Consider the following 14,702-nt stretch of genomic DNA (forward strand, 5'->3'; position numbering starts at 1 on the left):
ACCACTTTGAAATTAAATCACAATCTGACAGAATATATGCACAGCTTCTTTGCAGATTGTAGTTCAAGATGAGTAACTGCATCATATGCGAGAAGTCTGAGGTTACTATTAATGTCTCTGCCAGCTCATTAATATACAACGTGAACAGCAACACATTTTCCTGGAGCACACTTGAAGTTACTTTTACATCTGTTGATAACTCTCTGTCAACTCTTTTTGGTGGGGGTAAGAATGAGGCTTGGGTGAGGAGGGTGAGGGATAGTATGGTCGAGGGTGCAGTGAAATGTTGCAGGGTAGACGGTGGGCAGGGGAGAGGTGGGGAGGGAGGGGAGGGAGGGGTGGGGAGGTGACAGTAAAGGAGAGAAGTAAAAAGACAGAGTGTGATGGTGGAATGACGACTGTGTAGTGCTAGAATGGGAACAGGGAGGGGGCTGGATGGGTGAGGACAGTGACTAACGAAGGCTGAGGCCAGGAGGGCTACAGGAAAGTAGGATGTATTGCAGGGAAAGTTCCCACCTGTGCAATTCAGAAAAGCTGGTGTTGGTGGGAATGAGCCATATACCACAGGCTGTGAAGCAGTCATTGAAATGAAGGATGTCGTGTTCAGCAACAGGGTGGTTCCCTTGTTTCTTGGCCACAGTTTGTTGATGGCCATTCATGCAGGCAGATAGCTTGCTGGTTGTCATGCCCACAAAGAATGTGGCAGTGTTGTCGCAGCTTAGCTTGTAGATCACATGACTGGTTTGACAGGTAGCCCAGCCTTTGATGGGACAGGTGATGTTTGTGACTGGACTGGAGTAGGTGGTGATGGGAGGATGTATGGGACAGGTCTTGCATCTAGGTCTATTACAGGGGTGTGAGCCATGAGATAAGGGATTGGGCACAGGGGTTGTGTAAGGATGGATGAGTATATTGTGTACTTTTGGTGGATGGTGGAATACCACTGTGGGAGGGGTGGGAAGAATAGCAGGCAGGACATACCTCATTTCAGGGCACTATGAGAGGTAGCTGAATCTCTGTTGGAAAATGAAACTCAGTTGATACAGTCCTGGGTGGTACTCAATTACAAGGGGAATGCTCTTCTGTGGCTGGACAGTGGGACTCTGGGAGGTGGTGGAAGACTGGAAAGATAAGGCATGGGATATTTGTTTTTGTACAAGGTTGGGAGGATAATAACAGTCTGTGAAGGTTTCAGTGAGACCTTCAGTATATTTTGAGAGGGACTGCTTATCACTTCAGATGTGATGACCACAGTTGGCTAGGCTGTATGGAAGGGACTTCTTAGTATGGAGAGAGGCAGCTGTCGAAGTGGTGGTATTGCTGGTGGTTAGTACATTTGAAATGGACACAGGCACTTATGTAGCCATCTTTGAGGTGGGGGTCAACATCTAGGAAGGTGGCTTGTTGGGTTGAGTAGGACCAGGTGAAGTAGTTGGGGGAGGAGTTGTTGAGGTTCTGGAGGAATGTGGACAGGATGTCCTCACCTTCGATCCAGATTGCAAAGATGTCATCAATGAATCTGAAACAGGTGAGGGGTTTAAGATTCTGGGTTTTTAGTAAGGATTCCTCTAGATGGCCCGTGAATAGGTTGGCATAGGATGGTGCCATGTGGATGCCCATAGCCATACCCCGGATTTGTTTGTTGGTAATGCTTTCAAAGGAGAAGTATTGTGGATGAGGATGTAGTTAGTCATGACGAAGAGGAAGGAGGTTGTTGATGTGGAATCCATCAGGCATTGGGAAAGGTAGTGTTCAATAGTTGTAAGACCATGGGCATTAGTAATGTTAGTGTAAAGGGAGGTGTCATCATTAGTGATGAACAGCTCAGCATGTGGTAAAGGGACAGGAACAGTGGAGAGCCGGTGGAGGACATGGTTGATATCTTTTATATAGAAGGGTAGGTTCCGGGTAACAGGTTGAAGGTGTTGGTCTATGAGAGCAAAGATTCTCTCAGTGGGTCACAGTAACTGGCTACAATGGGGCATCCTGGTTGGTTAGGTTTATGGACCCTTTTTTTTTTTTTTTTTTTAACAACTACAACCTAGTTCATGTATTCAGATGAACTTGGTTCTATTATTCCATGATAAAGTCACATCTGGGCCTGGTAGTCAACAATTTCTTTATCTGTTGATGACAATCTTCTGTTCCAGCTGTATATTGGTTGCTCTTCTCTCACAATAATCTTCATTCTGGCGTCAGTGGACTTTATATTTGTCGGGGTGTAAGAGATTTCAATCTCTAGTTCTGATTTGTCTGCTACATGGATACACGTGAGATGAACTTTCCCTTCCTGCTTCCTAAGAGTAACTCTGCCCTCTTTATTAAAACTTCAGTTTGGTCTAGAAGATCATTCTCATCTACCATTTCTAAATTCATAATGTCTCTAGAGAACAACATAAATTTCTGTTTCAATTTTCACATCATCAATCTCAATAATGCATGTAAAATATCTTTGTGGAGAGAGGAAGTTTTTCCCAAATCCTGTTAAGACTACATCTGTTTCTTGCGAATGTGTAGCATTCATAATCTCATAAACATCCTGTCATAATAAACTGACTGCCACAGTCATTTAGCACCTTCAGCTTTAGGTTCCTTATGTGTATTTTTAAATTGTCAATTGTTAATACTATCCCATCAGTCACATACTGAAATAACAAGTTGTTATCATTATCAGCATGGCTGACAGTTTCCTTCATTATGAGAAAATATTCTTGAATAGACTCTTCCTGTTTCTTCTTTCGTTTATGGATATCTGCAGCACTTGTTTTCATGTTGAATTCATCCTGAAAAGCTTTCTTTAGTGTAGTCCACAATGTAAGACATCTCTCACCATGAATAAAAAACTTAGCCAAACCTACAAATGACTTTTTTGTGAAAACAAGCATTTGGAATTGGCTCGAACCCCTTAAAAATGTTGTTACCTCAAAGTTCATGGTCCATGTTTTAACTGGATATCCATTACTGCCCATAAATGGCTTAAAATCACTTTCAAAATCACAAAATGATGGAGAAAATTTACATTGATCTTATGAATGTGGTGAGAATCATGTTTTGGTTTCATCAGCTATATTTAAATTGGGATCTTTTTCTTTTCTTTTTTTGAGCAAACATAATCTTTTACCTCTTCCCATTTTTATTGAATCATCATCTTCATAATCAGCATCATCACCATCCTCTTCATATACCATGTTGCCATTAATTTTCACTGCAAGTTTGTCAGGGTTGGGTACCTAATAACACAATTCCAGTAGTTATTACATTTTTTGGCCCATCATCTATACACAGTATATTGCATATTGTTCCAGCTCTGCTTCTGAATGTGATGCTTCAATGAATGAGTTCTTAGCTTCAACCTGATCAGCCATTGATTGAAGAGTGAAACCAAAAAAAATCTCTCAAGCATTTCTATATTATTCTGTCATCTGAAACTGTTCCAAAAATTAACTTATGTAGAGATTTAATGGTTTTAACTGGTGCAGAGATTATATTTTCATTTACTTTTATGATTTCATCAAACATTGCCAGTTTTAGATTTTTTTTCATCGCCTATTTCTCATTTCATGATGTTTAAAATTTCTCCTTGCTTCCTGCTGCAGTTAATTGTCATTAAAATGTGAATCCGTGTTGTAGATCCAAAATCAACACAATTATACATCAGTATGCCATTGCAACTTCTCTGGCATGTCACCAGTCTTGTCGGCAGGAAAACCCTTAAATTTCCTCTCTGAATCCCACATCATTGACAATGCATGTAAAGACCATCATCACTCATTCAGCTGACACCGGATGAGACCCCATAATCTGTAGGAAAAACAGTTCCAATTCTCATGAAGAACTATTTATTAATCTTCTTCTTACAAACTGTAATACTGAACAACAACAAAAAAATTACCAACAAACCCATGTTTTTTCTGTGAACATTGTTTCTCCATGAACACAAAAAACTATTGCCCAATATTCAACTTCTCGGGCATGTCACCAGTCTCATCGGCAGGAAAACCGTTAAATTTCTCCTCTGAATCCCACATAATTGGCAGTGCCTGTAAAGACTGTATCATATATATACCTTTATTCATCTAGATCGATAGACAAAGTTATGAAACACACGTCCTGTGCGTGGATCTGATAGACTGCAGAATGTAACATAACGTATGTCACCCAGCAAAATGCACAAAGAGTAATATTTCATTTAAAATTTTTATATTAAAAGTTTTTCATAGCGTTCATGCTCAAAAACTATTAAAATTAATTAACACAGCACCGAGGTTGCAAAGATCAGCTGTAATGCCATAACTCACCTCATTGCAATGTGTCCTGCAGACTGGCCTTGCTGAACAGCTGCTTGATATTCTTTTTCTGCTTCTTTCTTTTCCTTTACGAGGGCTTTATATGCTTTCCCTTTTACTTCCCTGTGGAAGAAAGCCCACTAAGAAATAAGCAAACAAATAATGTGCAATTTAATATATTCACCATAGTATTTCATTATCTTCTTGATGGATAAACATTCAAACACTGCATTTATTTCGATTTTGCATTAACGAATCCTTTTTCAGATACTGAGAGTTACAGTTACCTATAGAGTGTATCACTATCATAAAAATATCTGCCTTAGAGAAGAACCATAGTAGCTTAGAATCTCAAATAGTTATTAAATGAATTCACTATAGTTAGTATAAAAACAGGGAGAAGAGTCAGAACTTCTCAAAACCTCCTTGTAACACAAACACTCTGGTCAAACTAGGCAAGCTTTAACAGTTTATGGTTGCACTAGAAAAATTACATCAAAATCCTCACAATACAAGAGGCACATTTCACAGACAAAAACCACTTCAGCTCAGAAAACTGCAGGATTTACAATGAAAATCTGCCATCAGAGGGACAACACCAATAGTGTTTGGCACAGGATATGCAGTACAGAAATCAGTCACAGATTTCAATTCAGTATCAAAAGCACCTCCACAATAAGCTTTAAATCAGGAAACAAAAGATACTCAATCATCAGAGCATGTGCACTGACAAATTATAACAATAGAAGGACACCACAAGACGATGAAAGCTTTTGGGAAGACAAACTTTAGGGAAGACAAACTCACATAGATGCACAACAATATAAGAATCATATAAAGTCAGGCCAAACTCAGGCAAAAAAAATTCCATACAAAAAAATTTGGAGTAGTACACAGAAATGGTATACAGATGAAAATATGAGGGGGTGAGGGGGTCAAATATAAAGGGGATTTTTGTTCCTGAACATCAACAGTTGGTAGGACTGGCCCCGTGCTTAGACAGGACCAATAGAAGTGAGTAGAGCATACTGCTATGTATTTCCCGCTGTTTCATCAGTAATGCTCACAAGGTCTGAGCAACAGGTGCATCCCTCCATTGCGCAATGCATAATTATCAAATTTCTTGTTCATCAAGGAGTTACAGTGGCAGAAATTTGCCAAAGATTGACTGCACAGTTCAGTGATAAAACATTATCAAGGATGCGTTTATTTGCCTGGCATAAAAAGTTCAAGGAAGGACAAGAACGTTTGGAAAATTGGCAGCATGATCACCATCCTCAGACCAGCATTGCAGACAAAGACATACGCGCGGTTAAAGACATTGATGACGACAATCGAGGGACAATAGTATCAGAAACTGCACAAAAAGTCAGAATCAGTTATGGGAGCTGTCAAGCAATCATCACAAATGACCCACAGTTCTGTAAAGTGTGTTCCAGATGGGTCCCTAATCTTTTGACCAAAAATCTGAAGTTGAGATGTTTGGAGTTCTGTCAGAAGCTTACAGCAAGGTTTTGCGTAAGAAGGTGATGCATTTTTGAGTTGAATCAGCACCTGCAATGAAATATGGGTTCACCACAACTCTCCAGAATCCAAACAAACCAGTAAGGAGTGACAGAGGAAAGGGTAGGCAGCACCAGCAAAAAGTAAGACTCGACTGTCAGCTGGCATGGTTCTTTCAACCATTTTTTTCGATCAGTGAGGCATTTTGCTGATTGATTTTTTGCATGAGCAACACACAGTCAGTGCTGTTTACTACTGCAAACTGTTGAACAAGGAGAGAGTTGCATATCACCGCAAAAGACGAGATCATCTGATTCAACAGGTCATCCTCCTCCACAACATGACCCCATACCGCAACTCTAACTGTATCCAAGCTACAGGAAATGCACTGGACTACACTTGATCATCCTCTTTAGAGGCCAGACTTATCACCCTGTGATTTCCATTTATTCGGACTGCTTAAAGAAGCCCTAGGAGGGCAGCGATTTGAAGATGACGTGAGTGTGGAAGACTTCATGCGCAACTGGCTGGTGACATGACCCAGTTCTTTTTATGATGTGAGCGTCAAAGAGCTGCCCATATGCTGGAACAAATGCAATTCCAAACCGGGAGACTACGTGGAAAAATAAATTATAATTGCCTTGAGTTTTTCAATATTTGAATTTAAATAAAAAATAAAATCCCATTTATATTTGATCCGCTCTTGTATCAACCAAAGAATTATACAAAGACACAGACAGACTCACAGACATGATCAGAAAACTCTGATTAACATTCTATGGACACATATGTAGAATAAACAACACCATACTCACAAAGGCTATTTTTGATGTAGTTAACAGCTCAACCGAAGAAGCAATTGACTTAAAAAAAATAGGAGATTTAAAACATGCTTGCATCAGTAGGGAAATGATAAATAAAAGAGATATATACAGAAATAAAATTATGAACATGAAATTTAATGTAAAAGAAAGGAAGGAAACAGGGAAAATATGGACAGAACAAAGGAAACAGGGACAGAGTCAAAGAATGAAGAGATTTGTGGAAGAGTAAGAGAAGGCAACAAGAAAACAATGATTAATCATGTAACATTGATGTTCAGACACTGTCTTAAGAACAATTTTGAATAATAATGGTAATAACAATAATAATACACTCCTGGAAATGGAAAAAAGAACACATTGACACCGGTGTGTCAGACCCACCATACTTGCTCCGGACACTGCGAGAGGGCTGTACAAGCAATGATCACACGCACGGCACAGCGGACACACCAGGAACCGCGGTGTTGGCCGTCGAATGGCGCTAGCTGCACAGCATTTGTGCACCACCGCCGTCAGTGTCAGCCAGTTTGCCGTGGCATACGGAGCTCCATCGCAGTCTTTAACACTGGTAGCATGCCGCGACAGCGTGGACGTGAACCGTATGTGCAGTTGACGGACTTTGAGCGAGGGCGTATAGTGGGCATGCAGGAGGCCGGGTGGACGTACCGCCGAATTGCTCAACACGTGGGGCGTGAGGTCTCCACAGTACATCGATGTTGTCGCCAGTGGTCGGCGGAAGGTGCACGTGCCCGTCGACCTGGGACCGGACCGCAGCGACGCACGGATGCACGCCAAGACCGTAGGATCCTACGCAGTGCCGTAGGGGACCGCACCGCCACTTCCCAGCAAATTAGGGACACTGTTGCTCCTGGGGTATCGGCGAGGACCATTCGCAACCGTCTCCATGAATCTGTGCTACGGTCCCGCACACCGTTAGGCCGTCTTCCGCTCACGCCCCAACATCGTGCAGCCCGCCTCCAGTGGTGTCGCGACAGGCGTGAATGGAGGGACGAATGGAGACATGTCGTCTTCAGCGATGAGAGTCGCTTCTGCCTTGGTGCCAATGATGGTTGTATGCGTGTTTGGCGCCGTGCAGGTGAGCGCCACAATCAGGACTGCATACGACCGAGGCACACAGGGCCAACACCCGGCATCATGGTGTGGGGAGCAATCTCCTACACTGGCCGTACACCACTGGTGATCATCGAGGGGACACTGAATAGTGCACGGTACATCCAAACCGTCATCGAACCCATCGTTCTACCATTCCTAGACCGGCAAGGGAACTTGCTGTTCCAACAGGACAATGCACGTCCGCATGTATCCCGTGCCACCCAACGTGCTCTAGAAGGTGTAAGTCAACTACCCTGGCCAGCAAGATCTCCGGATCTGTCCCCCACTGAGCATGTTTGGGACTGGATGAAGCGTCGTCTCACGCGGTCTGCACGTCCAGCACGAACGCTGGTCCAACTGAGGCGCCAGGTGGAAATGGCATGGCAAGCCGTTCCACAGGACTACATCCAGCATCTCTACGATCGTCTCCATGGGAGAATAGCAGCCTGCATTGCTGCGAAAGGTGGATATACACTGTACTAGTGCCGACATTGTGCATGCTCTGTTGCCTGTGTCTATGTGCCTGTGGTTCTGTTAGTGTGATCATGTGATGTATCTGACCCCAGGAATGTGTCAATAAAGTTTCCCCTTCCTGGGACAATGAATTCACGGTGTTCTTATTTCAATTTCCAGGAGTGTAGTATAAAACAAAATCAAACAATGGAAAATCCAGGATGGAATAATGACTGTGGAGTAGTCCACAGAGGAGCATTTTCTTCATGACTCAGTTCCACCCAGAACTGGAGCAACTGAATCACATTCTCTGCCAGTGTTTTGACTGCCTCTCGTAGTGTCCTGAAATGAGGAATATCCTACCCACTGTCCTTCCCATACCTCAAAAGTGGTATTCCATGGCCCACCGAACCTACACAGTATCCTCATTTATCCCTACACAACCCCTACTCCCAACTTCTTGCCTCATGGCTTGTTTCTCTGCAACACACCTAGATGAAGACCTGTCCGATATGTCCTCCCACCACCACTTACTCAAGTCTGGTCACAAGCATCACCTATCCCACAAAAGGCTGGGCTACCTTTCAACAAACTGTGGCCTGGAAACAACTGGATCACCTAGTTGCTGAGCATGCTGCCCAACACAACATTCTTCATTTTAATGAGTCCTTCCTACCTACTCCAGCTTCTCTGAATTGCGCAGGTGTGCAGGTGTGATTTCTCCCTGCAATATATCTTATCTTCCCATGACCCTCCTGGCCTCAGCCTTTGTTAATCATTGTCCTTCACCCAATCCCCTTCCCTGTTCCTGCTACAGCATTATGCAGCTTTCTATTCCAGCCACAGTTTTTTGCTTCTCTCCTTTTTGCTACCCCCACCCCCCAAACTGTTTAAAATCTATGAAAGTTGGAAGCTGAAGCAAGTTTTTTTGTTTATGCATTAGACAGTCCTGTTTATCTTACTATTTCAGTAACCCTCTTCTGTTTCAGATATTGTTGATATTCATATTTTTCTTTGCTTTAGGCCATTATGCATTCATTTAAAACAGGTTGCCTTTGTTATCAAAAAGTAATTCATCACACTTAGTCATGTTATAGGCTTTTTTAGTACAGAAATTTGCTCCTTGAATACAACTGTTTCCCTATATCGCAAGAAACTATGTTTAAGCCAGAAATTGCTATGCAGCTAACCATAAGTATTTGAAATGGTCCAGAATTAAAATCCATGTTAATCAGTACACCAGTCTTTGGGTCTTATTGCATTCACGGATTTTAATTAAATTCACTACATATCCTGCAGATCAAACATTAGTGGTGTCAACTAGCATCACAGTAATATATATCTTTTTGCTGTGGTTATGGGCCTCTATTTTCAAGTCACTAAAACTCAAACATATTTCATTCTGACAGCTTATTTCAGGACAAAAATCCATTACATGTAACATTATCCAGCTGTATGTCATTCTGGAGAATGCTCTCAACAGGTATTAATTATTATTCTCATACCGTCAAAAGAGTCACATCTTTCTGATTTATGCGCTCTGGTGGCAACGCCAGAAAGAAAAACTGCAAAATAACATACCAAAGCAGCAAAAAAATTACTTTGTGCATGGCAGATGAAAGCTTTTTTCCAAAGGAAACCAAAAGAAATTGTTGACAAAGAAACAACATACAATATTACACTTTTAAGGATTTGTAAAGATTCATTCTTTACATTCACTCATACATTCATTTATTCATTCATTGTGTTTATAGATCCCATCAAAATGGAAAAACATCAGCAATGTGGAATGAGTTGGAGTATACATGAATAAAAGAACAGAAATAATAAAAACTTACTCTTTGTACCATATTACCAAAAATCTATTCCTTTTCTACTGCTTGGTGCTATTCACAGTTATACAATCTAAATTTAACAAATTAAATAGGTAATAAAGCTGTTACTTTGACAAAAGTTTCTGCCTCTTAAGTTTTACTATGTAGCTGCTTTTTATCTACTATTAGTGACTTGATATTTACTCCATTATAATGGTATGTTTCAAAGAAAATATTTCCTACATCTGTAAGTACTGAGTCTTATTTACAGTACCTTACTACTTGTCATGTAGATTTATAACAGACACTTCTACTTGCCATATAACTAACAGAATTTTTCAACCCCTGAATCTAGGTACTCAGATAATTTGTAGAAAAGAGTGGCTAAAGAGGTTTGTAGTGAAAGTTCTACATGTGGATATAAAAGGTGGTAGCAGCTTTTAAGCTATTCATAAAACAGTGAGGATTAGAGATAACACTTCCTATAATGAGAGAAGGATGGAAAGACATCAGATGTACATGTTGCTCAGCCTTTCGTGATTTAAAAAAACTCTGCACTCATCCTCCTTAGATTTGTGGTTATCACGGAAGATTCACTGAGAGATAACACACTTAATATTCCATACACATTTATTGGTCACTTGTACATATAACAAAGAACGGCTGTTATACATCTGTGTGCCAAAAGTTCACACAAGAACAGCTAGTCCAAAGAAGGAAGGTGCCAAAGATAGGGCACTCTGTGCCAGAGACACCACAGAGCCCCCATCCCCTGGTAGTGCAGAGCATGGCGGAGAGAAGGCTCACGAGATGAAGTCGTAAGCTTGGTGCCAAAGCAACAGGTGTAGGCAGCAGCCGGCATGGGAATTTGGGTCAGCAGTGTTGGTGGGGCTGCAGCCCAGTGGTTCCAATGGCTGCACATGAGAGGTGACGGCGCGTGGAGATGAATCAGCCGAAGGCAGGACGGCTCCGTCAGGAGGATGTCGTCATTGAGAGACCACACTGGTTTAAGTCTATTAACTGAGACTGTCTGTGGCCATCCATGGAGGTGAATGACGAATGTGTTGGTACTGCAACATAGCACATGGTGAGGGCCCAAATATAGCAGCTGAAGGGCTGCCTGCACAGTGTCGTCCGTCAGCATAACAAAGTCGCACATAGCTAGGTCCCTGTGGAACCAGGGTGGGGAGATCCTTGGATGCGGCGGAAGATGAATCCTTGACAAACTCGGTGGGGAGAAGGATAAGCTCACTGTACAGAACCTCGGCAAGTGAATACCCAGGAGGACCCACGGAGGGTTTCCAACCATAGCCCCCCGTGGCACCTTAGGTTGCCCTTGAGTGTGCTGTGCCACTGCTAGACGAGGCCGTTTGTCTGTGGTTGGTAAGCTGTGGTATGAAACTTGGCGACGCCACAGAGTTCGCAGAGTCATGCGAAGAGGGTGAACTAAAATTAGCGTCCCTGGTTGATGGTGGGAGATAGGGGGCGGATGACGCGAGTAAACTACACCGAGATGAAGGAATGGGCGACAATCTCGGCTGTGGTGTCAGTAAGAGGAATCGCCTCAACCCATGGGTCACACAGTCAATGACCGATAAGATATATCTGTAGCCCTTGGACAGAGGAAGGGGACCAAACATCGATATGGACATGCCAGAAGTGCCCCTTCAGGACGTCAAACTTGCCCAGGGGAGGTGGGGTGTGCCTGCCGACCTTGCTGTGCTGGCATGAAATGCCTGCACGGCTCCAAGTGCAATAGTCATGCTTCACACCAGGCCTGACAAAGCGCTCAGTAACCAGCTGCGTCGTGGCCCATATCCTAGGCTGAGCTAAGCCATGCAAGGTGGTAAAGATGCTGTGATGAAGGGCAGCAGGGACCAGGGGGCAAAATGTGCCCATAGAGGTGTCGCAGAGGACAGGGATTGCCGAACCAGGTAGTATATGGGGTTGGACAGAGAGCGATGAGCTGTTGTCTGATCTAAGTTGCTGTATATTGTATCATCATCATCATCAGCTTGTAGTCGGGCGAGTTCCTCCAGGTCAAGTGGTGCAGTTAGCATGCAGATGCAGGAAAGGTTCTCTGTGCCACGGATATAGCGTGCATCGGAAGATTGCTGACAGATGTAGTCCATATGGTGCAAACACCTGGGCGGAAGGTCTTTATCAGGATTACAAATAGTGTGGCTTGTGATCAGTATAGATCATGAAGGGTCGCCCCTCGATGTCACTACGAAAAATGTTTAATCGCCTTATACACTGCGAGTAACTCACGGTCAAATTCTGACCATCTGCACTGGCCGTTAGTCAGTTTCTTGGAAAAGAAGCAGAGGGGTTGGGTGGAGTCAGCAGTGTGCTGCTGTAAAACAGTGCCCACAGCTGAGTCACTGACATCAGTCATGATAGAGACATGGGCGTCAGGTGTCAGGGTGGGCGAGTGTGACAGCTTTGGCTAGGGCAGTTTTAAGTTTACCAAAAGCATTGAGCATAGATTGGGTCCACTCCAACTTCTGTTTTCCAGTGATGTTCTTGGCGGAGAGAGCATCTCTGAAGGCCATTTGGATGGAGACAGCTTGAGGAATATGGCGGTGGTAAAAGTTTGCCATACTCAGAAAATTTCGAAGCTGAGCATAATCCTCGGACAGAGGATTCGTTGGTCAGAGGCCATTGGCAGAGACGGAATGGCCGAGGAAGGTAATGTTTGTGGAACACAGTTGAGATTTATCATGGTTGATCACCACCCCATTGGCAGCGAGGGCCAAATGTATTGATTGGAGGTGAACTTGATGCTCCTCAGCAAAGGAAGGAAAGGTAAGGATATCGACTAAATAATCATAGGCAAAAGGCAGAGGGAGAAAAATGGAATCAATGAACCACTGCCATGTCTGTGCTGCATTTTTTAATCCATAAGGCATGTAACAGTATCAAATAGGCCGAAGGGTGTGAGGATGACCGTCTTCAGAATATCTGGTGGATGCATAGGAGTCTGGTGATATGCTTTGGAACATCTAATACGGAGAAAAAGGTAGAACATGATGCAACTGCGTGAAATCTTGGATATGTGGAATGGGGTAGTTATCAATAATGCTGCGGGCATTAAGAGACCTGTAGTCCCCACACATGCGTAAGGTGCTGTCCTTTTTGGGAACAAGGTGAATGGGGGAAGACCAGTTGCTATTGGAGGGGCAGAGGATGGCCGAAGCCAACAGATCCTGATCGATCTCCTTTGCACGCAGAAGTTTGGAAGCATTAAGGTGCCTGGCCTTAAAACTAACAGATGGGCCATCAGTGGTGCGAATCGTATGACAAGTGCCATTACTGATGACCGATAATCGCGTAGGGAAGTCAATACGAGGGGTTAAGACGGTATCCACAGGCAACATTGGTTCACTGACCTTGATGAACCGGGACCATGTAGATGGGGTGACAGCTGCAGTCAGCGATGGAAGGCGTGATGCAGGAGTGAAGCAGCACGAAGAGTCGGAAAACTTACATGCAGGTGCTTCTTGGAAATTCGACTGCAGCGATGCGAAAAACACAGCAGGCAGTAGAGTGCTTGACACTGGAGCAGGTTGGTGAGAAGACTGTGTAGGGGTGTGCACTGGGCTGCCTCGTTGTGGGGCTGCAGATAGGCAATGTATGGTGTACCGTGCATGTGACAATTCAGCGGAGGCCGCCGTGATGCAGGCATGTAAGTCATCGTTCTGGGAGCGGAGTTGGTCGATCTGGAAGCGCATGTATAACAGATCAGGGAGCCGTGTGGTTATACCCTCAACCAGGCAAGCACATATGAAAAATGTAGCCAAGGAGGCAGAGGGTGAAGTCGCGCTAAACTCAGATGTGCGTGGAACTGTAGAGCCAGATGTGTGGCGGAGCAAGGCGGCCTGCAGGTCTGGTGAAAGTTCGTAATTGTGTAGAAAATCCCACCTGATCACAGGTTCATCCACATCAGCAGCATGTAAGGTCCAAGGGAAGGTGTGAACCAGTGAGAGGTGAAGTGACATCTTGATGGAGCCGTGGACTGCAGTGGGAGAATGTTTGATGGCAATCAAGGTGATGGTAGAGGTGGATAGCATGTCGACAGTGTGCTTGGCCAAGATGATGCTGATGTCAGCGCCAGTGTCAACAATAAAGCGGATGCCAGTTGAGATATCTGTGGCATAAAGGCGTTGCATCACTGAAGCGGGTGGTGCAGCATCAGAAGATAGGCTCTGTGAAGGTACGTGGCGGGACGTGGCGCCTAAACGTACCCACTAATCTCCTTTGGGGTAGGTGCAGGGCACACGACAGTTGCGGGCAGTGTCCCCATAAGTAGTGTGGAACCAGCACAGCGGGTAGGTCGGTTGGCGGACCGATGCGCTGCGGGCGGAAGTTGCGGCTGACTGCGGCCGGGCCAGCAGCCGATCGCGCTGCTGCTCAGGCAAGGTCAGGAGCCTGCTGGCAGTACCAACGCCATTAGGTGGCAGCTCCTGATGGGCAGCTGAGGTGATCGTGCTGACCTCTGCTGACAGGGTGCAGAACCAGAGGGACAGGTGTGCCAACTGAGGATGGTGGAGATGTCGTTCATGACAGGTGGTGTTGGTGATGAATGCTGGCGTAAGCCTAATCTGCCATGCATAATTGAACCTTGAGTGGGCCAGCAACGTGAGATAGTAGATGAAGCTTCAGAATCGAAGGAAATTTGACCATTCACAATGTCCGAAGAGTGGTAT

General features: G+C 44.1%; 1 protein-coding gene across 1 annotated transcript in view; it reads right to left on the minus strand.

The window, feature by feature from the left end:
* Window positions 1-14,702, minus strand: part of LOC126417097 (inter-alpha-trypsin inhibitor heavy chain H4-like) — a 138,801-nt gene that overhangs the window by 51,286 nt on the left and 72,813 nt on the right. The window contains exon 3 of the mRNA XM_050084994.1: window positions 4,299-4,409. Within this exon, the coding sequence (XP_049940951.1) occupies window positions 4,299-4,409 (111 nt within the window). The remainder of the gene's footprint in view (window positions 1-4,298; window positions 4,410-14,702) is intronic.

This window comes from Schistocerca serialis, chromosome 1 (assembly GCF_023864345.2).
Source record: "Schistocerca serialis cubense isolate TAMUIC-IGC-003099 chromosome 1, iqSchSeri2.2, whole genome shotgun sequence".
NCBI lineage: Eukaryota > Metazoa > Arthropoda > Insecta > Orthoptera > Acrididae > Schistocerca > Schistocerca serialis.